This window comes from the organism of the source record quoted next, unplaced genomic scaffold, assembly GCF_019419815.1.
Source record: "Pyrus x bretschneideri cultivar Hongxiangsu unplaced genomic scaffold, Pyrus_bretschneideri_v1 Contig4, whole genome shotgun sequence".
Taxonomy (NCBI): domain Eukaryota; kingdom Viridiplantae; phylum Streptophyta; class Magnoliopsida; order Rosales; family Rosaceae; genus Pyrus; species Pyrus x bretschneideri.
In genome coordinates this window covers 1369708-1391435 of record NW_025999723.1, presented here as the reverse complement: position 1 = coordinate 1391435, position 21728 = coordinate 1369708, and the positions used below count along the sequence as shown (strand labels likewise).

The following is a 21728-nucleotide window of genomic DNA, read 5'->3' as shown; positions in this document are numbered from 1 at the left end:
CACTAAAAAAACTCTACAAATACCTATGTATTTATTCAAACATCCACACAAAATTCACTTTTCTCCTACAATTCTTCCAATTTTTTTCTTTACCATCTTACAAAAACATTTGTACGTACCAGTGTTTCATATTCTTTCATGCATTTCATATTCTTTCATAATGTTTAATGAGTTTCATAGTGTTGGTTTATTGGTTTTTCAATATTTATCGGAATTTAAATATTTTTAGGTTAAAATGTTCATAAAATTAATTTAAGATAGTCTACATAATTTTTTTTTAAAGTTAATTAAAAAAAAAAAGCCTAAATTCATTTTTTAATAATTTGGGGTTAAAATTTGAGGCCATAAGGGTTGGAGCATAAAACTATTTCTGGGTTAAAACTTAAATTTTCTGAACAAAAAATTTAGGTTTTACTCCAAGAGTTGAAGAGGCCTGCACAATTTTTTTTTATTTTTGACAAACTGTAAGATAATTTACATTAATTCATCAAAATTATGAAGAGGTGAAATCAAACATGAGACCTTAAGAATGAATAATCTCAACTAATTGAGTTACAAGTCATTTGCAGACTTGCACAATTTTAGCTTTTTATACCATGTGATTATTTTCATTCTTTGAAAAATAATTCGATTTTTTATATATTTATTTTCACACAACAAAATTTTTGGAGATTTTTTAGTATACTTTAAGGTGCTTTGTACTTGGAGTTTTTAAGTCATTGTAGTCATTGTCAAAACTATAGTTATGACATAACAGTAATAAAAAATCAGAAATCACATAGTATAACGAAAAATTTACATGAAATGATTTTATCGTCATAATAACATTTTGCTTCGATAATACAAAATTATTTATGTGTCTATCTGCATATATCATTATATAATTATGTTATTTACACATTTATTTTTATATTTTACATATTTCTCTGAATTGAAGAAGAATGAATAAAAAGTTAAAAAAGAGTGCTTGCCGATGAACTGCTCCCAGTTCTGTTAATTTTCGAAATTTCAATGGATGAGTGCGTGTTCTGAATAAATAAAAGTATTTGAACCAATAAAAACCAGACACGACAATCGTCAATAACTCATAGTACGAGGTCCAAATCCGACACGTGTTGCTACGTCTTTCACAAGTCAACATTCTTGTCAGCGAGCCGAAACGCCCGAGAAAGTAATGAGAGGCACCACCGCATCCCCTCACCACTCGCCACGTACACATTTTCCTGTGGGCCCCTTCTGTACCAAAAGATCTCGTAGCCAATCAAGAATCAATAACGGCACCTCCTTCGCGCCACGCGTCCTGGATCGCATCCTACCGTCCACGTCTCTCTCAAAGTTCCAAGCCAGTGGTCCGCATAAACACGCCTGGCGATCATCCGACGGCGGATAAATAATCAACGGCTGAAATTAGAAGCTGGTCTACGTCTCTCAGCTTTTTCATGCAATTGAAAAGAAGCCCTTCTTCTTCCAAAAGAGAAGAAAAGTAGCCCTTCACTTTCAGGCGGTAGAATGAATGAAAAGATGAGACGACAGAGCTTCGTCATCGAAACCAAGAATGCTCGGCGACAGAGACTCGGAGTCCGGCGACTGAAGTACACGTGTCATACGAAGAATATCCAGGTGAAGATCACCGGTGACGACGAGCAGAAACATGCTCCAGAAGATCCTAAGTCATTGGAGCTGAAGAAACAAGAGAAAGATGTTGGGGCTTCGATGGAGATGATGTCGGTGTCTTTTTCGGCATCGGAAAACGAAGTCGTGTTGTCTACTGGGTCCGTGGCCGGATCAGATAAAGGAGGACGGAAAAGGGATAGTGAGGGTTTGGAAGCGAGGGGAGGGTACGGCGTCGTATCTGTGAAGGGGATGAGGAAGGAAATGGAAGATGCGGTGAGAGTGGAGGTAGGGTTTGGGAAATTTGACTTTTACGGGGTGTATGACGGGCACGGTGGGCCCGACGTGGCCGGGGCTTGTAGGGAGAGGATGCATGAGGTGGTGGCAGAGGCGGTGGAAATGGAAGCGATTATAAGTAAAAATGATGACAAAGGTGATGCCATTGATTGGGAGACGGTGATGGATGAGTGTTTTGGTAAAATAGATGGGGAGGTGAGGGATATTGCAGCGGCGAGGATGATTGGGGCGACAGCGGTGGTGGCGGTGGTGACGGAGGAGCAGGTGGTGGTGGCCAATTGTGGTGATTCTAGGGCTGTTTTGTCAAGAGGGGGTGTTGCCTTGGCCTTGTCCAATGATCATAAGGTGCGTAATTAACAAACTTTATATATGTATCTCTCTAACTTCGTTTCGAATGATTGTGAATGAGCTCACCTCCAAAGCATTATTCTAACTATCCAACAAAAAAAAAAAAAACAAACCCTAATTAATGTGGGCAAATTAGGCCCAAATATATGTGACTCATGCCAACAATTTGTTCCAGATTTTGTAATTATTATAAATTCATATTACATATATATAGGATAAGGATACCTTGTTGAGTGGAAATTGCATAATATTGGCTATAAAATTGAAAAGGAAGACAGAAAATATACTCCAAAAATATATATTGTTGAAAAAATTAGGGGTAGTTAATATGTGATGCAGGTAGCAAGAATAACATTAGACTAAGGCCTGGTTTGGGTGGTTTGGTACGTGATTCTGAATAAAGCTGGTATAAAAAAAAGCTTGAGAGCTGTTTTGTGTTTGGTAAATATTCAGTTTTAGTTTTTTTTCACAGTTTTGGGTGAAAAAAGTCAAAAATAAGAAGTTGCAAAACTCAGCTTTGAAAAATCGATTTTTTTTCACATCTGTTTTACATAAAAATTTACCAAACACTGTAATACTGTTTTTTTTTTTTTTTTTTCAAAAGCACTTTTACAAAAATGGTTTACCAAACACTCTGTTGCTTTATTTCACAGTTGCTTATTCTCACAGCATTGCAGAAACAGTTTTTTTTTTTTTAAAGTACAGCAATACCAAACCAGCCCTAAGTAATTAGTATTTGGAACAATCGGAAGAGAATTAACTTTGTCCACTGTAGTTTGTAACCAACAATACTGGCCGAAGGAGGAAATTGAACTCATGATTTCGTATGCAAGAATGAATGAACTTAATCGTTTGAGCTACAAGTCTTCTTTAACGCCTTATGTACCTTATTATTAAGTTAAATGATTAGGTTTAACCAAATACCATTTATGGCTGCTCGAAAATCTTATTACGCTAGCTGAACACTTTTTTTTTCCGTTCATACAACGTTTCATAATTTCTACGTGCATATATAAGCCTGACAGAGTTGATGAGTTGAAGAGAATTGAAGCTGCGGGTGGAAGGGTCATCACTTGGAACGGAAACCGTGTACTCGGTGTGCTCGCCACTTCCAGATCAATAGGTACGTACATTATACAAACAGCGGGACATGAACCCTAATCTTGTATAAGTTAACAACCATCCCCAATAAGGGCATTACAAATAAAATCACTAGGTATCTCGGGCCAAATAATATCCTTGCTATTAATTAGACAAAGCAAATAGAGAGAGCCTAATTCAAGTGAATGACCAATGTCACCTTTAAACAGTTCTAAATTAACATTCACCTGCATTAGGTTAATTAGCTTTTTTTTCTTTTTTTTTTTTTGGGCAAATGATAGATTTGATTTTGTTAGATTAGATGTTAGATTAACTATCAATAGGGTTCAAACCACGCCGTCATGTAAAGACTCAACTTTTTTCTATTATTGTAGTAAAGAGCCGCTTGCTAATTTGCTTTAATTTTCAAAATACACAAGAGTATCGGATTAATATAGAAACTTTGCTAGTACACCTCACTGATTTTGTGATTTTTCAAATTAATTCGGGGTGCAGGTGACCATTACCTGAGGCCATATGTGATATCAAAACCAGAGGTGACGGTGACCAAACGAACCGACCAGGATGAATTCCTCATCCTTGCCAGTGATGGACTGTGGGATGTTATGTCAAACGACGTAGCATGTCAGGTGGTGAAGAAGTGTCTTCGTGGCCGAATGAGGAGAGTTTCCATTCATGACGAACATCGGGTTCTCCTAAATGTCCGGAGTCGCACATCTGAGGCAGCAGCAGTCTTGGCTGACCTAGCTATGGCTCGGGGAAGCAGAGATAACATTAGTGTGATTGTCGTCGACCTCACAAAAACCAGCTAGCCAGCTAGCCAGCATGCATTTTATTTTTTCAGTAAATATACTGTTTTCATAAGTTAACTCATATTATTCTTTACCCCTTTACACATTCGAATTTGAAGTTACATAATTCCTTTGTTAATTGGGTAATTGAAGCTTATATATGTATGTGTCGATCATTCTTGGCTGTTTCATTATTCCGATACTAATTCATTTGTGTTAGAATCGTAGAATCTGTGCTGTTTAAATTAATGGGGGGTAATAAGAGAGTATATATAAGCCCTTTAGTACATCCTAATAAAGGGCAATTTACAATGGCTTCGGTTAGTTTTATCTTTTTTTTTTGTTTTTTCTGGACAAGTGATATTGTTAGTAGATTAAGTTGTAAAGAAAGAGAGGGATTGAAGTCGCATTGAAGTGTATTAGTAAGTATGGTTGCTTTTCACAACCGAGGTCATCAAGTTCCATCTACTTTTTATTTTTGGGGTTTATAGGGGAAGTGGAATTTTCAGATAGGGTGTAGTCCTTTTATCCACCAACAGATTGTTGACGCATAAATAAAGATGCTCAATTGAATAGTAACTACAAATATATATGAAATAGAGAGGCTTGGCTCCTCAAGATTGAGTAGGAGTTTCTCTTCAATTCATTAAGTGAACGGTTTATAAAATTTTGTACTTATAATAAGAACAGTTCATATTATAAATTATTCTATAAAAATTACTTTAACAAAAAATCAAGGTTTTTAGTTAATCAGTTGTAGTAAATAGATATACCATTTTTAATTCATTTATCAAATTCGTTCGTATGTTTTTATATAGTTTGATGATTTATACAATCTCATATTTAATTAATTGCAAAGATGGTCTTTGTATAATGATTTATAATATGACTGCTTCCGATCATAAGCAAAAAGTTTTGTGAATCGGCTACGTACATAGTAATTTAAGGAGGAACTTCTCCTCATTCATTGAGGAGCCAAGTTAATTCCCATATGAAATATCAACTTTGGGTATGATCATGAGATGTGAGAGAAACCAAACTCCCCAACCTTTTGAAAAGAAGAAGCATTTCGTGATTAGGGAATAATGATTTCCTTCTTTATTTTATGAACTTACGATTTAACTTTACGTGCATGCTTGTTTAACATAACAATATGCACACCCTTTTTTATATATTAAGAAGTGCATAAACACCTTTTTCTACTCTACTACGGCATCCACCGGAAAATATTGTCCTTTATCTACCTAATGTTCTGCACTCATTTAAATATTATGCCGCGTGTTACTTGAAAACCTTTTCTAGTCATCTTTCCCACATCCTTATCTAATAAATTACTTGGTGATTAGAAAATTACCGATCCCATATCAAGAGTCAAGACTTTAGATTTGCCACATCAATTGTATGTAAGAAGGTTGATGAGTGATAATCACGTAATCAATTGAAGCCTTTGATGTTGTAATTTATTCTCGACGTATGAGGACGGGTGTCATGGATTTGTGGTTGCCATTCTTTAATGGTTTATTAAAGTCCGTTGTACTTAGTATTGGTCATACTTTGACAAAGACTTTTATACTACGAGTATATTGTCACCGAGAATCAGTTCTGTTAGAGAGAACTCCAGTGCTCCAAAGTCTCTTTAAGAGATGGTGCAAGATTTGGTATCAATCGTAACATATGAAGAAAAAAGATGTACGCATAGCGTTAAAATTACTTTTGTACTTTGCAATGACATCTTTATTTATCATTCTTTGGTATGATTTCGATAGGCGCTTTTCTTGATTCTTAATACACATGTTGAAAGAGTGACTCATCTTTTGCTTAATTTGCCGATGAAAATGTAGCTTATCCCCCATATCTATATACATCCTGCTTAATCAATAAAAGCGAGAAAGCTTATCATTTAGGCTGATGGCTATATCCAACCACCATTGTACGTTGTAAATGGACTAGAAACCCTAAATGACAAGGACATATTTCAAAAAGAGAAACGTGTATCCGAATTGGAATTGATTATGAAAGAGACCAGTAAAAATTTGACAGAAATACTTAAATAACAAACAACCAAGCACCACCATTTTTAGTGTTTTTTTTTTCTTTTTTTATGAAACCCTAGTGTCTTTCCACCTCAAACGAATGGTCCTGTAGCACGTACCAAAGTAAAAAGCACAAGGAGTTTCTTCGTTTTTGGTTTATATATACACCCTTAGCAGTAGCACCCACTATAAGAAAAGCGAGCAAAAAACTACTAATTGTTTGTCAATTAAGGAGTTGTGTGCATATCTAATTACTTTATTATTACTTATCACCCTCAAGTGATAATGATGTTCTCTATCTTATTTATTATCGTTAGATGAGTTTAAATTTTGAGATTCATGTAGTGGATCGACACAAATTTCAAAATTTAAACTCATCAAATGGTAATAAGTAGGTTAGTGAGTAGGGATGAAGTCAAATGTCTACATGAATGGGGGCATCCTCAAACAACACTCACAAATTAAAAAGCTCAAGAATGTACAAAACGAAATACTTATATATTAATCTATAAGGTTTTTCATACAACATATTACAACATTTCTCGACGCGTTTCATGTTTTGAAAGCATTGTATGACAAATTCATTACCTATACCTTCAAATATCTCTCTCTATAAAAATAACCATATTATCTTTCATCCATTGATTTCCCATCCAATTTCTCAATCGATCTTCAGAAATTTCACTGCTGAAAATGCTCTTTCAACGATGATAGTAGCACATAGAAAAGTTGATGCTAATGTCACAAGCAACTAGAAAAGTACACATTTTCACAAAAAATGAGTGGGGGCATCCACCCCCTTGGCCAAGGTAGCTCCACCCATGGTGATGAGCATTACTATTACTTGACCACGAGCAAAAATGTACCCACCAGGTTATCGTACATTATTTTTGCTACCAAAAACAATAAATCTTGGTATACCCTAAACCCGAAGATAGAAGTAAAAGTATTGTTAATTAAGATGAATTGCTCAAAATATTTGATAATTGACTAAATGTAGGAATGGAAAAATACCTGGTGCTTGGTAAGTCCAGTAAGATATACAGATTTAGCAGTGCACAGACTATTACAATAAACTGTGAAGTCTGTGATAAGTTTCACATGCATGCAAAAATAATGCTGTCCTCTATTTATATAATTGCTGAAGTCCGTACGTTGTTGGTTTCCTTTTGATTTTAGGCACTAATTGAAGGAACCGACAGTATAGCGAGACAAGAATGGATGAATCAAAAGCTAGCTAGAATCCTCAGTGCCGACAAATTTAATTAGATATTCACGTGGACGCTGTTTAACATACATGATGGAAGATTGAATGGAGAAATATCTCTCTCTCGATGTTTCCAGACTCGAACGATAATGTTCAGCATGAACCACAAGTTTATTTATACGTAAATTATACACATACAAAACTTTTTCAACTCAATGTTGCTCAAGCCACTTAGTATTACGATTTATGTGGTATTCCTCTTTACTTGTAAGAGAAGTTTTAGGTTTGATTCTTGCCAAAGGTGAAATTAAACCACATTATTGCTAGTTTATTGTGAGACCTACTTTTCTATCCTTTAGTGTAGATACTATCGTTTGTCAAAAAAAAAAAAAAAAACTCAATGTTGTTCAATGTTGATCTACTTAGGGCTGCTTGATAATTATGTCGTCTTCAGTTTCACTATTTCTTGAGTTTTCAAAATTTGGCCTTGAGGATTTCACTTTTCGGTTTTAGTTTTTATTTTTATTTTTTAAAATTAGAAAAATGAAATTAGTTACTAAGAAAGGTTTCAATTTTCAGCTTTTTAAACAGTGAAAATTAAAAATTATAAACGAAATAGTTATCAAACGAGCCTTTATTAACTGAGGTGATTAACCAATCTAATATGTAGAAAACCAATATCAAAGCTCTTAAATGATGCTTTAAACCCTAAAACAACCAACAATGTCAATAATGAGATTTGCACAACACTTATCTCTTTAAGAAAGACTTGACGCCATGCATAAAGAAATCCTAATTATGTATAAAACAATTGCTAACTACCATTAAATCTAACTTCTAACTAATAAGAGGGCAGATGATCAATATTTTTGTTATTATGCAACACGCACACGATTGAGCAACTTGTGGTGTAACTAAGCACTTTGTCAAATTAGAGGAAAAGAAGACCAAACTTAGCAAATTATGCAAGAGCAACATGTTGTCCACCAATATCTTTTACCCTATAATTAAGTATTGTTTTGATTTAAAAAAAAAAGTACAGTTTTATGATTTATCACTAAAAAATTTGAGAAAATTACGTGTGGGAAAGATAAGATTATGACATTCCACGAGAGGAAAAACGTTATTAGTCAATGAACAATCAACATCATTCGCTAATCAAATGAGAATTAGCGCACAAAATTTAGCCATTTGTAAGTAATGAGAATCACGATTTGACCTATTTTCCCGCTCTGTCGTTACAATAAAATTGGATTAAATGGCTATGATGTGCCAAAATATATATGCAAGAGAAATGCTAAGGAGATTACTCTCTATGAACCCTCTTACCTCACAGTTTAACGTTAATTTTCATGCCAACATTATGCCAAAAACATGAAGTTGCAGAGAGTCCATGGAAAGTCTCATTTATAAGAGAGTCTTCTTAACATTTCTCATATGTGCAATTCTAGCTTCATTATATAACTGCGATTGTTGTTCAACTAGTTGCGACCAATGTTTTTCAGTGTACAAACTTTGTAGTCGAAATTGTTTAGTTCTTAATCGTCTTTTAAAGATCGCAACACAAATTGTCACTTAGTATTACAGTCTAGTAATATTCCTCTTCACTTGTAAGTGAGAGGTCTTAGGTTCAATTCTCGCCAAAAGCGAATTTGTACCATATTATTGCTAGGACATTATGAGGCTAAGCCTACTCCCCCTCTCTCTTTGTGTAGATAACATCGTGTGTTAAAAAAAAAAAAAAAAAAAAAGATCACAACAAAAATTAATTACATTTATTTGGACATCCTTTTGTATGTTTTCATTTTTTTGGACATTTAGTGAGTTAAATTATTAAATATTAAAGGAAAAGAGAATCAAAAGGGATCGAATCCGTACCAATATATATTAATCAATATTATCTTTAGCTACTGAGGTAAAACTCCATCTACGTACTAAATTAATCGACTATTTAACTTTTTAGTAAAACTCACGCCGATCTCCATATTAAATCATTTCCTTCAGTCGACACCAGAACCACATGATCAAAGAAAGATTTTGTGTGAATTTGGTAGTATGTTCAAAACCGAACTTGACGTTTTCACTCCTCACACCGACCGCGTAAGAAATAGGACTTGAAAGTTGAAACTAAGCTAAATTGGGAGGATTTGAAGAAACGTCACATGTTAGAAAGTTGCAGATAAACTCTGAAAAGTTAAACAAACCTTACAAAGGACATAAGGTCCCTAGTCCAGATTGAGAGGCCAAAAAAGATGATTAAGATTCTTATAAATGGATTCTTCGTATATTTGATACATATCGATGAAGATATGATTTTCGATTTTATGATATTGAAATGGTAAATTTAATAATAAACGATTTGAATTGTTAGATTTGTATTATAACATTGAAAATATTAGAGAGATTATATTTTTGTATGAATACTATTTCGCTACTTGAAGAGTAGGCATTTTTCTTATGATAAAAACTGTTCATATTATATATAACTCCATAAAGATAACATTTGTAAAAAATCGATTAAAATTAGGCCATTTGGTGGTTGAATTGTTTTAAACATAAGAATAAAATTGACATAAATATTATGAATTGTTTATATATTTGCTATAATAAATCGACTAAATAATTTTATTTTTTATTCATCTTTACAAAGCAATTCATACTATTAACAGTTTTAATCATAAGTAAAAAAAGTCTATGACTGTAATTCGAACACAATTTTTTTAAGTTAAAGTTCTTTACGTACCACATACGACACATGGAAGCATCACCTGCAAAATTTGTAATTTCAAAAAACAAAAATAATATTTTTTTTAAAGAATAATAAAGAAAAAGTAGTATAAATACTTGGTCTCTGTCGGCGTCCTCGTGCACACCGAAGTTAACAGAGAGAACCAGAAGGAGGCAGAGCAAAGATTTATCGACAGACTTCTGAGAGAGAGAGAGAGAGCGAGAGTGCGAGTGTGGCTATAAAAACAGTTTGTGCTAATTTTCGTTTCCCGCTCACTTGAATCATCACGAAAACCCAATTTGTGATCAACCCCAGGCAAGACCAACCCTTCTCGTTCTCTCTCTCTCTCTCTCTAAATATATATCTCTGGTTTCTGCTTCTCTCTCTACATCTCAACGACCTGCTGTACGTTCCCTCATTCTTTCTATTTAATCTCTGCCGCTCTGCAAGTTTTGTAGAAAAATGTGGGTTTCTTTTGATCTTAATTTTCCCATTTTTTTATTTTTTGATTAGTTTTCCTAATTTTGTATAAGCAGAGTGATATTCTCACCCTCTCGGCCTTCGCTTTTGGGAACCCTCTTTTGCTAATGGCTTAAAACCCTAGGCTTTTGTTGTTTCCCGGGAAAGTTGTGGCCGAGAAATGGAAAAAAAACTTTTACTTTCTGTTGATTGCTGAAACAAATGAAACGTAGGCCTTTTTTTCCTTTTGCTCGAAAGGTTTCTCAGCAGCCAAACAGAATTTCAGGAGAGAAAACAACAATGAATATATCAATTTAATTCATTTATCTTTTAATTTCCCTTCTTTTGCTTTTGGTACTCGTTGGTACAGGGGACCTGATTTCTGAAGTGTTTTTGGGATTCTCTGGGTGGGTAATACTTTCTTTATTCAGTGTTAGGTCTGACGGTGGTTAGGACTTAACTCTGCGGCGTTTGACTGGAAAATTTAAAAATAATAAGTTGTGGTAGTTGTTGCTGAGGTAATGCTGGAACTAGTCTGGTACTATTCAGAAATTTAGTTCTTTTTTAATGCAATAGAGTCTGCAGTCGGCTGTATAAATCTAGAACGCACTACTCTCGGTTTTCCGCCAAGGCTTCGTGGTAATAAAAAAATTATTTGGGACCCAGTAGATAAATTAAATAGCTTCAGATGATTCTTTTGTTCTTTGTGGTGGTGTGTGATAGAAATTCATGATTTAGTTAGTAGATTAATAGCTTGTGTTGTGAATTTTGTGATGTGATTTAGTTTGGAAAAGATATTGCATTGATTGTGGATGTTGATTTAAGTCAAATCCTTCCTGCTTTAATAGGAAGATTCTATGTGCAAATCAAGCTTACTTAAACAAAAAGTTTTAAACTTTACATTTTTTTAATTCCGGATGCTTTAGCTTAAACCCTTTAAGCTTGGAATAGTTTTTGTGATAGTTCTTCTGGTATGCCATTTGTTTTAACATTGTTTGTTTTAATCTGATTGTTCAAGACAGATGCTTTAACTTTGTGCAACATGAGTGCGTTTGTGCTGTGACAGAAGAATCCTTTTTTAATTCTTGCAGATGGTTTTCATTGCGAATGTGTTTTTTCCGCTATATTTTACTTATGAGTGTGTATTGATTGTTAGAGACTGGAGACGGATAAGAAAAAGATAATATATGGAGGGAGGCGCAGGAAGAGGTTTGGAATGCCAGAAGACTATGGATGGGAAGGCGAGTAACGGGAGTGGTTCGGAGAAGGCCATCCCTTCTTGTTGCTTGAAGGCTAGGGCTTCTATCCCTGAGCCGGAGGCAAAATGTCATCCTACTGTTGTTTCTGGGTGGTTCTCAGAATCCCAGTCTCGCTCTGGTCATTATCTATGATTTTTCACCTTTGTAAATGGACTTCTTGTTGGTTGTTTGTATAATTTGAAACTTTCTTTTATTTTTTGTAATTGCAGAGAAGGCTTGTAAAAAGCTTTATTTCAACAACCCGATGTGGCCAGGTATGCACTTGTACGCATCCACACATTTCATGTTCTCAATTGTAGTTTTTTTATATACCACACAACGCATGTTTCATTTTTGACGTCTGGATCAAGATCCCTTTATTGTGTTCTTGACTGAGGTTGCAAAGTTTTATTGCTGGTCATGATCTCTTGCTTATTTTGTGATCTTTATTTCTCAGTATTACTTTAGGAAAACTTGTCCATTAGAGGAACCCTTTGTCAAATTTACAATGTTTTCATGTAATGAGGAAAGATAAAAGGAACGGAGTAGCTTTTTTCGTTTCATCGATATCTTGTATTGGCAACTCCATGGTCTGAATTTCATTTGGTAACTTGTTGAAGCTTTTGGTAATTGTTGTCTTCTTCTTTCTTTTTCTCACCATTTAAAGTAGTGCTTCTTTAAACTTTTTTGCTTCCAATAAAAATACTCCTTTTTGAAATTTCGCACCTCTAACTTGAAATAGTTTCCGTGCATCTAGTTGTGTTTGATGGTTTTCATTTTTGTTTTTATTATTATTATTATTTTTTCAGGTGAAGCTCATTCACTGAAAGTAGAAAATATTCTGTATAGGGGAAAATCAGAGTTCCAAGAGATTTTGGTGTTTGAGGTTGGTCATTTTTGTGTTAAGACAGTTGAATTTGGTTGTTTATCTACCTTGTGTTCCTTCTTTTGTTCTTATTTATGACGTGAATTCCTTTTTATGCAGTCCTCAATATATGGAAAGGTGCTTGTTCTTGATGGCCTTGTCCAGCTGAGTGAGAAAGATGAATGTGCATACCAGGAGATGATAGCACATCTACCTCTTTGTTCAATTACCTCCCCCAAGACAGTAATTTTACATGATCCATCCCTTGTGTTTTTTGTTGTGCGTGTTTAAGGTCTGAATCTCTTGATCAAACAATCACCCATGACCATGAGAATAGATCGTATAACTAGATTAAGATCAATTTTTAGCGTTTATTTCCAAAAGTAAAGTAATTTATCTGGGATTTGAATAGAGTTTGAATGTTCTTCATGCACTTTTCTTTTGCATGTTCTGGTGTTATTCAGTAGTTTCAGTGGGTATTGTATGGGAAGCTTAAGATGGTAATGGTCAACTGAACCCGAATAGGTGAGCTCATGGTCATGTTGCTGACCTTACTATGAATTGTAAAGGTTATCTATACATTTTGGGATCCCTTGTTAGTTATGACTTATGAGCCAGGCATCAGATATAGTGTTTAGCTCTTAAAATTGTAGCTATCTACCTCATGTTGGCTGGACTTGGATGCAATGATTTTGTAGCCATATCTGCACAATGGTATTACTCTGTCACACTGCGAGTGGATTTGGCAGCAGTTATCCTGTAGATGACCATTTGCTCTGTGAACCAGTTTCCTTGTTCGGCAAAGAATAGGGCATCGAATGTGAAATAGTGTTAGTATGAATTCAAAACCCACATCCTTATAATAATTTGACTTGGTTACAGCCTGGTGATTGCAGTTTGATTTACTTTTGTGCTGGAAATGAGAAGCATTTTGCCTTCATATATTTGTTTTTGTTTTCTTATATCGCCTTATATGATTTTTTGTGCAGGTTCTGGTTGTTGGCGGTGGTGATGGTGCGGTTCTTAGGGAGGTTTCTCGCCATCCTTCTGTTGAGCATATTGATATATGTGAGATAGATAAGATGGTTATTGATGTAAGTGGTGTAAGGTCCTCCATGTATTTTATGTTAAGAATATGAGATGACTAACTAATTTCTTTTGTTTGGCTTTTTGTAGGTGTCCAAGAAGTTTTTTCCTCAGTTAGCTGTTGGATTTCAGGACCCTCGCGTCCACCTTCACATCGCTGATGGTAGGTTTAATACTTACTATTTGTTGATTAAATTGTTAATGTCAAATTGACTTTGTATTTGGATTATATCTCATTTTGAATCCATGACAGCTACTGAATTCTTAAGGCTTGCACCTGAAGGGAAGTATGATGCTGTAATTGTTGATTCGTCAGACCCTGTTGGTATGTTTTTAATTTTTACAATAGTTTTGCCGTGCACTTATTGGCTGGCTGACTTCAAATTATTGTTGAATTGATTTGTGAGCATCTAAAGATGTCTTTGTCTGCTGTGGTTTTCGTATAAATATTACAGATGACATGTTTGTTTCTGGTTACTTTCTTTTCTGTGCCCCCCTCCTCCTTATCTCCCTTGCTTGATCTCGATATGCAATATAAAGACTTTTCATAACAAGGTTTCTAAATCTAGTGCTTAAATGTACGGTTTTCTTTGGATGCAGGTCCCGCCCAAGAGCTTGTAGAGAAGCCATTTTTTGAGACAATAGCTAGAGCATTAAGGCCTGGTGGTGTTCTCTGTAACATGGCAGAGAGCATGTGGCTCCATACACATCTTATTCAAGATATGATCTCTGTTTGCCATCAAACATTCAAGGGGTCTGTCGAATATGCTTGGGCGAGTGTTCCCACGTATCCAAGGTAACACTGCAGTTTCCTTTCCTCGCATTAATCTACTCTCTCGCTCTCAACCTTTACATATATTTACAAGTTTTTAGCATAGAAAAGAAGTCTTGAGCTTCCGTGTGAAGTTGTATTGATATAATGAAATCATTCTTACTTGTGAGATTACTTGTCATGCAGTGGTGTGATAGGTTTTCTGTTGTGCTCGACAGCGGGGCCTCCCGTTGATTTCAAAAACCCCGTCAATTCTATTGAGAAGTTAGAAGGAGCTCTCAAACATAAGAGAGAACTCAAGTTCTATAACTCCGAGGTAGGAGTCATTTCCTGATTCAGCTTACATAGCAATCTGCTGTATTTGCATCTTTTTCGTTTGCTTTAGATATACTTGTAAAGCAAAATAATTGTTTGTTTGGCAGATGCACTCAGCTGCCTTTGCGTTGCCTGCTTTCTTGAGAAGGGAGGTGAGTGCGCTACGTGAATCTTCAACGCCGGCAGGACAAATCGGCGAGAAGTAGTTATTAGTAGAGACAACGGTTGCTTGAGTAGCAAATGGAAAACTAGAAAATAGGTAAGCTCTTCCTTTAGAGGCATTGGTGGGATTTCAATAATTGTGGATGATATGGACATTTGACATTAATGTTATTGGAAATTTTACTATGGTGATCAAATAATTATGCATCCGACTTTAAATTATGGTTTTATACTTTATACTCAAAATTCCGATTTTCTCATGTAGGTGTTCAGGGCTTAGGGTTTAGGTTTGAATAATTATTTTGCATTCTAATACTATTTTAGTGTGCTAATAACATAACGACTTTTGGATTTACGTTTAGGGTTAGCCCAAGTTGTAACGGCATGTGGGAAAATTAGTTAGGATTATGATAGATTGTGTCTTCCATCAAAACAAAAACTATTTCCTCATAGGTCCAATGGGCCAACTTACAACGAAACCCACTTTCTTGTAATCTATATGTTTAAACCAGGCCCAATGGGCCATATTAGACCTTTCTGTTCCTCCCATTAAACAATGCAATGAGAGAATTCAAAGACATGCCACGTTGACCAAAACAGGAGAAAGAGAACGCTAAAAAAGTGCAACTACAGTCGTGAACAGTTGTTCATAAGGTACATGGACATGGGACGTGCAGGAGGACTAATGGGGGCGTACAGCGGGTTTGAGATACCGGATTCTTGGCGTCGAGCTTGTAGAGCTCTCGATGCCACTCAGTAAGGGCTGTCCATGATGAGTAACGTTAATATTGTTGTTGTTGCTACTGTGGTTCATGTTGTTTGAATCCCGCCACAATGCACATTTGGAGCATTTGGAGACTATACTTGTCAAGTCCTTGGCCATAAGAACAAAAGCTTCGACTTTTGTATGGCATTGGACGGTTTGGGCGGAGATAGGAAGATGGGACGGAGATGATGCCCAGTAGAGAAGCTCTTCGCCGTAGAACAAGCCTTTCTTAAACGTGTTGGTTGGCATTGAAGAGGATTGAGAACCCGATGATGATCCACCACCATGTCGACTCTGATCACCGCCCACATAAGTCCAAATAAACCCTTCCGTAATGAAGATCATCCGATCGAGAAGTTCTCCTGTTCGAATAACGAAGGTATTCTCGTCGTACAACACTGGCTTCAGATAGTCGCAGATCATTTTCAACACTTTTTCATCCATTTCTTTGAGCATTGGTACCTATACATGTTATATGCATGCATGCATATTAGCTTAATCATATCTAATTAATCGCATCACATAGATTATTAATCATGTAAAGATATAAGAGGGGTTGAGGTTGCACATACTGTCCTTAGGGTACTCATGAAGAGAAAACGCTTTAGGGGTTTCTTGGTGTACCAAGGAAGAATGGAGAACAGATTCTCCAGATCAGCATCTTTGTTTTCTTTCAGTTTTTGTTTTATGTTTTTCTTGATCTCTTTTTCCAAATCTTCTGGGAGATCATTTTTCACCATCCACTCTTCTATTTGTCGCTCTTTCATCTTAATCTTCCGTCTTATCTCCTCCGACTTTGTAGTTGCCAATTGCATAAACGTCTGTATGTACGTCACACAACAAATACTTGTTATGGTAATTCTATTTAAACACCAAAAAAAAAAAAAAAAAAATTGATACACATGTTGTCACATCACACATTGAAAATAAATCCTAATCAGGAAGGACATTAAATGAAAATTTTAAGGAAAAACAAGAGAGCGAGTATTTTTAAAATGACTGAAAGATTTTTAGTGAAAATATTTTTGGAACCTATCTTGGTCAAAAGCAAGTGAATATTGGAAAAACACTTGAAGTGCTTTGTGGAAAAAGTACATTACTGTTGCTTCCTCCAGAAAGCACTTCAAGTGCTTTTTGGAAACTCAAAATATATTTTTTTTTCTAAAAACACTTTCAATCATTTTAAAAACACTTATAAATAAACTCAGAAATTTAATACCAACCTGTACATTTCCTAGGAGATATAAAAATAGGAGTAATCCAATGATAGAAATAAGAATTGCAAACAAGTTTTCCCACACATAAGTACTTGTTTTCAGATTTGTGCCAAAGTTGCTGCAAAAAAAATTATCCAAAGGATGATCAAGAAATGTGACAAAATAAAATAAATGTTTACATAATTCGTTGTTGATGAATTGCCAACCTTAAATTTCGCAATCCCCACCAAAACGAGTAGAAGAACTTGCTCGGAAAATCCAACGACGCCGTGTTTCCAGATTGAAGGGAATCAAGAAATATTCCGAAATCAAACGGCGGTGTAGTATTTGCAGTAACATTTATGGGACAAGATTCATTCAGAGATAATGCAATGATTCTTGGGGTAGTACTATTGTCACAGTAAAAAGTACTACTCATGCATCTCATACTAGGGTTTTTGCATGTCCGATGCCAACATGATGTCTCTCGTTGTATAGAAAAAAAGTACCAAAAAGCTCCGAGCACCTAAAAAACAAGAAGGTAATTAATTTCATATCGTAAAATTAAGGGTAAATCCTTAATTAGTATAAATGTTTAAGTCAAACAAAAGTTAGTTTTGCCAAACTAAAGACTAAAGTGAATTACTGCTCGAGTTAGTCCAATGGTAAGGTGAATAGGATGATAAGTAGGAGTAAATTATTTTTGGAATTAAACGACATAATGAAATTTAGAAGACTAAAATTGACAATGAAAAAGAAACTTACATGACTTGCGAGGATGTAAAGGAAAAAATTGAAGGCACCTTTGGCCCATATTCCAGTTCGTGAAAGGTTGTTAGAGGATAGGTGAATTCGATAAATCCTTGGAAGATATTGGGCAAGAAGAAAAACATTTAGAACCTTTCTTTTCTCCAAATATCCAGAGCCTCTCATTTTGAAGAAAACACCTACTAACAGCAGCTGGGCAAAACAAACAAACAAGGCTAGTTAAACTTCAAGCTAATCATATAATTCACAAAAAACATTAGAAAGTTATTAGCACTCCATAAAAGACATTCTGTACTTTAAACATGTCAATATAAGAGAGAAAAAGAACTTGGTTGAGTGCAGAACGATTTTTCTGGGGTTCAAATAACAACATCTAAAAAATTGATCAAGCTTTAATTCTCATTGTCATACTTGTGGGATGGGAAGAACTGCAAGAATGTCAGTAACGATCGAGCGCCAAGATAACTTCCTGGCTGCTGCCATAGCTTCCGATTCCCCGGCATTTTCCTTTCTTGTGAGTTGACAGATTTAATGGCCTGACGAATTTGATGAATAATATGCACTACGAAAATGAGATCTGTGAGCGTCGCAAAATAAGAGTTACATTCTTCAGCTTTTTGTCCATTCCAAGGCACTTCTTGTCTTCATCGATGAATGGAATGTAAAAGAACAAAGGGTCCAGTGACACAGCAATCACACATGAAATTACAAATATTTTGTTCCACAGTGGAATATTTGCAAGAAGTCGATCCACTTTTGGCCTTTTAAATTTTTTACCAGGTGAAGCTCCTCCAGGTTGCAGGTTAGGTCTGTTGGGATTGTAAGGTCTTTCGCTGAGAAGAAATGCAAATCAGAAAAGGGGAAAACACGAATTTGTGCCATAACTTTGAAGATCCAGAAGAACAAAAAATATGCAAAAAGGAGAATAAAAGTGTGTGGAAATCATTTTTCTAAATTATGAAATACTTTTCATAGCGTACTTCCTTTCTTTTTGAGAGAAACTAACCTGAATTGAATGGAGAACTCATTATTCGGGACATGCATCATTGGACACTGTTTACGTTCGACCGATTGTCCTGAAAAATTGAAAGAATATATGAACAGGTAGAGTAATTTACTTCTTTGGGAAAGAAAGCATGAACTAATACTGGTAGCAGTATGTATAATGTATTGATGAACTTACAAGCTAGAAAGATAACAGGGGTTTTCTTTGGAAACAAATGATTGGCAATGTGGAAGAGAAAATTGTGTCGGATTCAATTTTCTTAGCACAATGTACATAGTCAAAGAACTTGTCTAAGTCTTTATTTAACCATTAATGGTTTGTTCGTTGACGAAGAACTTGTCCAAGTCTTTTCCAAATATTCTCCTAATCTTCCTGCTTCATTTAATTTAATTTAAGTTCAACTTGTGGTTCCAAACGACGCTATCAAGTTGCTTGATATGCTTGTTTTTTTTCCCCATTTAGAGATAAACTTAATCTAGCTGCTCTTTTTGACTAAACTCTTAAAAGAATAATGAGGAATCAATGATTGAAAGATATACAAAACGAATGAACCTTTAGCTCAAGTTGTAATATTATTCAAAATTCCTAAAAGGAGGCGCACACACCCATCTATCAGCTCTCCTTTCTTAAAAGAGAATATATGACACTGTAGCAAAAACATATTAGGTTATCAACCCATCTATGATCCCTATAACCCTTACCCATATATTATTTTTTTGGTCCAAAGATAGGTGTGTTATTTTAGATGTTAAATTATAGTGCCGACGAGATTTGAACTCACGCTGTAATGCTAGGACAACACTCATCTCCACCAATATTGTAGATGACCATTTGCCCCATATATCATTCAATATATCCAATTATATCCCTAAACTATTGATCAAATTCCAATTAATCAACGAGCACTTTTTTTTTCTTTGGCACATACCAATTTACCAAATACTAAATACTCATTATTTTTTGGGCATAATATGTTGTAAGCTTGGTACACCAGATTGGTACATTAATTATGTTATGATACCGATCTAAATATTTTTTTAAGCTCTAATATTGCATTCTTTTTCGAATAATAATGTAAATGGTCCACAAAGTCAATGGGAGAGGTACATGAATAAGAAATAAACAAGTAGTCCCACCGAAACCTTGAGAATCGGCTGTGTCATTGTATACAAGGAGTAATTATACAGTAATACTGTGAAAAGATTGTTCTTGAGTAAAAAGTTTGTTAAACAACTTGTCTCGAGCTCTGGGGTAAAAAATAATTTCGTAACCGTACCATAGATATTTTGGCCATTTCACATAAAATGGAACGAAAATACATTAAAAATTAGAGTTAATCTTAGTTTACTACCCTAAAGTTTCTTAGTTTTCAACATTTGGTACATCATGTTTTGTTCATCCCAGAGTGGTACCTAAAGTTATAGTTCTGAGACACTTTCATATCTGTTAAGTTTTCAGTCAGAACCTCTGTTAACTGAAAATGTGGCGTCCACATGGACAATGACTGGTCACCACATAGATATTAAAAAAAATTTAAAAGTTAAAAGAAATAAAAATAAAGGGTAAATATCAGTTTACTATCCTCAAGTTTCGTGGTTTTCAACATTTGGTACATGAAGTTTTTTTTATTCTAGAGTCATACCTAAAGTATTAATTTTGGGACAGTGTCATACATCCGTTAGTCTGGCTGTTAAGTCTTCCGTTAACTGATGACATGACACCTATGTGGACAATGAATAGGCGCCGCGTGTCATTAAGGGATCCGAGTGGAAATTAAAAATTCAAAAACCAATTTCCCTCCAAATTTTTAACCCATAATTCACTGCATTCCTTTTTTTTCCCGCCAAATTTTTCCGGAAAAAAAAAAAAAGGGTAAAGTATAAAAAACTACATCAATTATTGGTGTGACGACACTTTCATACCTCATCTTTTAAAATTGACAATGTCATACCTCATCTTACGAATTTGTACCAATGTTATACCTTCCGTTAGCTTGGCGTGAATTTCTCAGTTAAATAATGACGTGGCTTGATTCAAGCACACTTTCTATTAAAAAAATTAATAAAATAGTATTAAAAACTAAAAAAAAAATCATTTAATATTTTTTAAATATTAAAATAATAAAACAAAGTAAAAAAACAAAAAAACAAAACAAAACAAAACATTTCGTCCCTTTCCTTCCCTCCCTCCCACCCCCATCTACCTGCTGCAAGCCTGCAACCCAGAAAACCCTCCCCATCTACCTGCTGCAAGCTTGCAACCCAGAAAACAAAAGACGAAAAAAAAAAAAAAAAAAACTTCATCCCTTCCCACCCCCCCCCCCCCCCCCCAGCATCCTTATTTCTTCTCCCCCATCCTCCCCCCCCTCCACCCCCCTTCTCCCGCACCCATCCTATATTGGTGATGATGGAAGAACAAAATTTTGTGGTCAAACCAAACTCACAGAGATAAACTTTTAATTATTGTCATCTGCAGCTTCTTCCAAGGGAACAGAAAAAGCATGAGTATTATGAAGCGGTCAAAAACCGCTACAAGCACCTTCCTGAAATCAAGCGTATTGTGAGGTATAAAAGGATGAGGCCTGCTGTTATTTGTTTGTTTCAGAGAACATGGAATTATAATCGTTATTTCTTGTTAAAATAATGAATTGTATTTTGACATGTAAAATGGTCAACCATTTTTGGTCTGTATTTCTCATCTATCTGTTGTTGTGAATGGTGATTGTGCAGGCATAGGCACCTACCGAAACCAATATACAAGGCAGGTAAGCAAATTCGTGAACAAAATGAAACTCAGAGAAAGAAGCAAGAGAAGAGGAAGGTGCACAGTGCCCCAGGAAGCATCGTTGAAGAGCCATTACGGAAAAGAAAAATCATCAAAGTCGAGTGAACAGTATGTGCAGGTTAATGTTGGCAATCCACTTCTGCATATTTGTGTTACGCGAGGCTGTGAGCTCTATACCGGTGCCTTCACAGAGCA

General features: G+C 35.3%; 2 protein-coding genes and 1 pseudogene across 8 annotated transcripts; 2 read left to right on the top strand and 1 right to left on the bottom strand.

The window, feature by feature from the left end:
- Positions 1 to 1450: 1450 nt before the first annotated feature.
- Positions 1451 to 4324, top strand: LOC103967224 (protein phosphatase 2C 51). The gene is made up of 3 exons (XM_009380502.3): positions 1451 to 2253; positions 3274 to 3379; positions 3853 to 4324. The coding sequence occupies exons 1-3, from the start codon at positions 1510 to 1512 to the stop codon at positions 4167 to 4169; spliced, it is 1167 nt and encodes a 388-aa protein (XP_009378777.2). The 5' UTR covers positions 1451 to 1509; the 3' UTR covers positions 4170 to 4324.
- A 5927-nt stretch (positions 4325 to 10251) lies between these two features.
- On the top strand, positions 10252 to 15232 carry LOC103967225 (spermine synthase-like). Of its 7 annotated transcripts, none has more exons than XM_048564841.1 (12): positions 10252 to 10431; positions 11013 to 11093; positions 11732 to 11952; positions 12044 to 12088; positions 12623 to 12699; positions 12799 to 12921; positions 13668 to 13772; positions 13855 to 13927; positions 14018 to 14089; positions 14365 to 14560; positions 14723 to 14852; positions 14959 to 15232. In XM_048564841.1, the coding sequence occupies exons 3-12, from the start codon at positions 11763 to 11765 to the stop codon at positions 15055 to 15057; spliced, it is 1110 nt and encodes a 369-aa protein (XP_048420798.1). In that variant the 5' UTR covers positions 10252 to 10431; positions 11013 to 11093; positions 11732 to 11762; the 3' UTR covers positions 15058 to 15232.
- Positions 15233 to 15435: 203 nt separating this feature from the next.
- LOC103967238 lies at positions 15436 to 19038 on the bottom strand (annotated as a pseudogene).
- Between the last annotated feature and the right edge of the window lie 2690 nt (positions 19039 to 21728).

Coding starts and splice junctions, on each gene's coding strand:
- LOC103967224 (XM_009380502.3), top strand. CDS start 1,510: ATGAATGAAAAGATGAGACGACAGAGCTTCGTCATCGAAACCAAGAAT. Junction 2,254..3,273: donor CCTTGTCCAATGATCATAAG/GTGCGTAATTAA, acceptor TGCATATATAAG/CCTGACAGAGTTGATGAGTT. Junction 3,380..3,852: donor CGCCACTTCCAGATCAATAG/GTACGTACATTA, acceptor TTCGGGGTGCAG/GTGACCATTACCTGAGGCCA.
- LOC103967225 (XM_048564840.1), top strand. CDS start 11,763: ATGGAGGGAGGCGCAGGAAGAGGTTTGGAATGCCAGAAGACTATGGAT. Junction 13,928..14,017: donor CCACCTTCACATCGCTGATG/GTAGGTTTAATA, acceptor AATCCATGACAG/CTACTGAATTCTTAAGGCTT. Junction 14,561..14,722: donor AGTGTTCCCACGTATCCAAG/GTAACACTGCAG, acceptor CTTGTCATGCAG/TGGTGTGATAGGTTTTCTGT.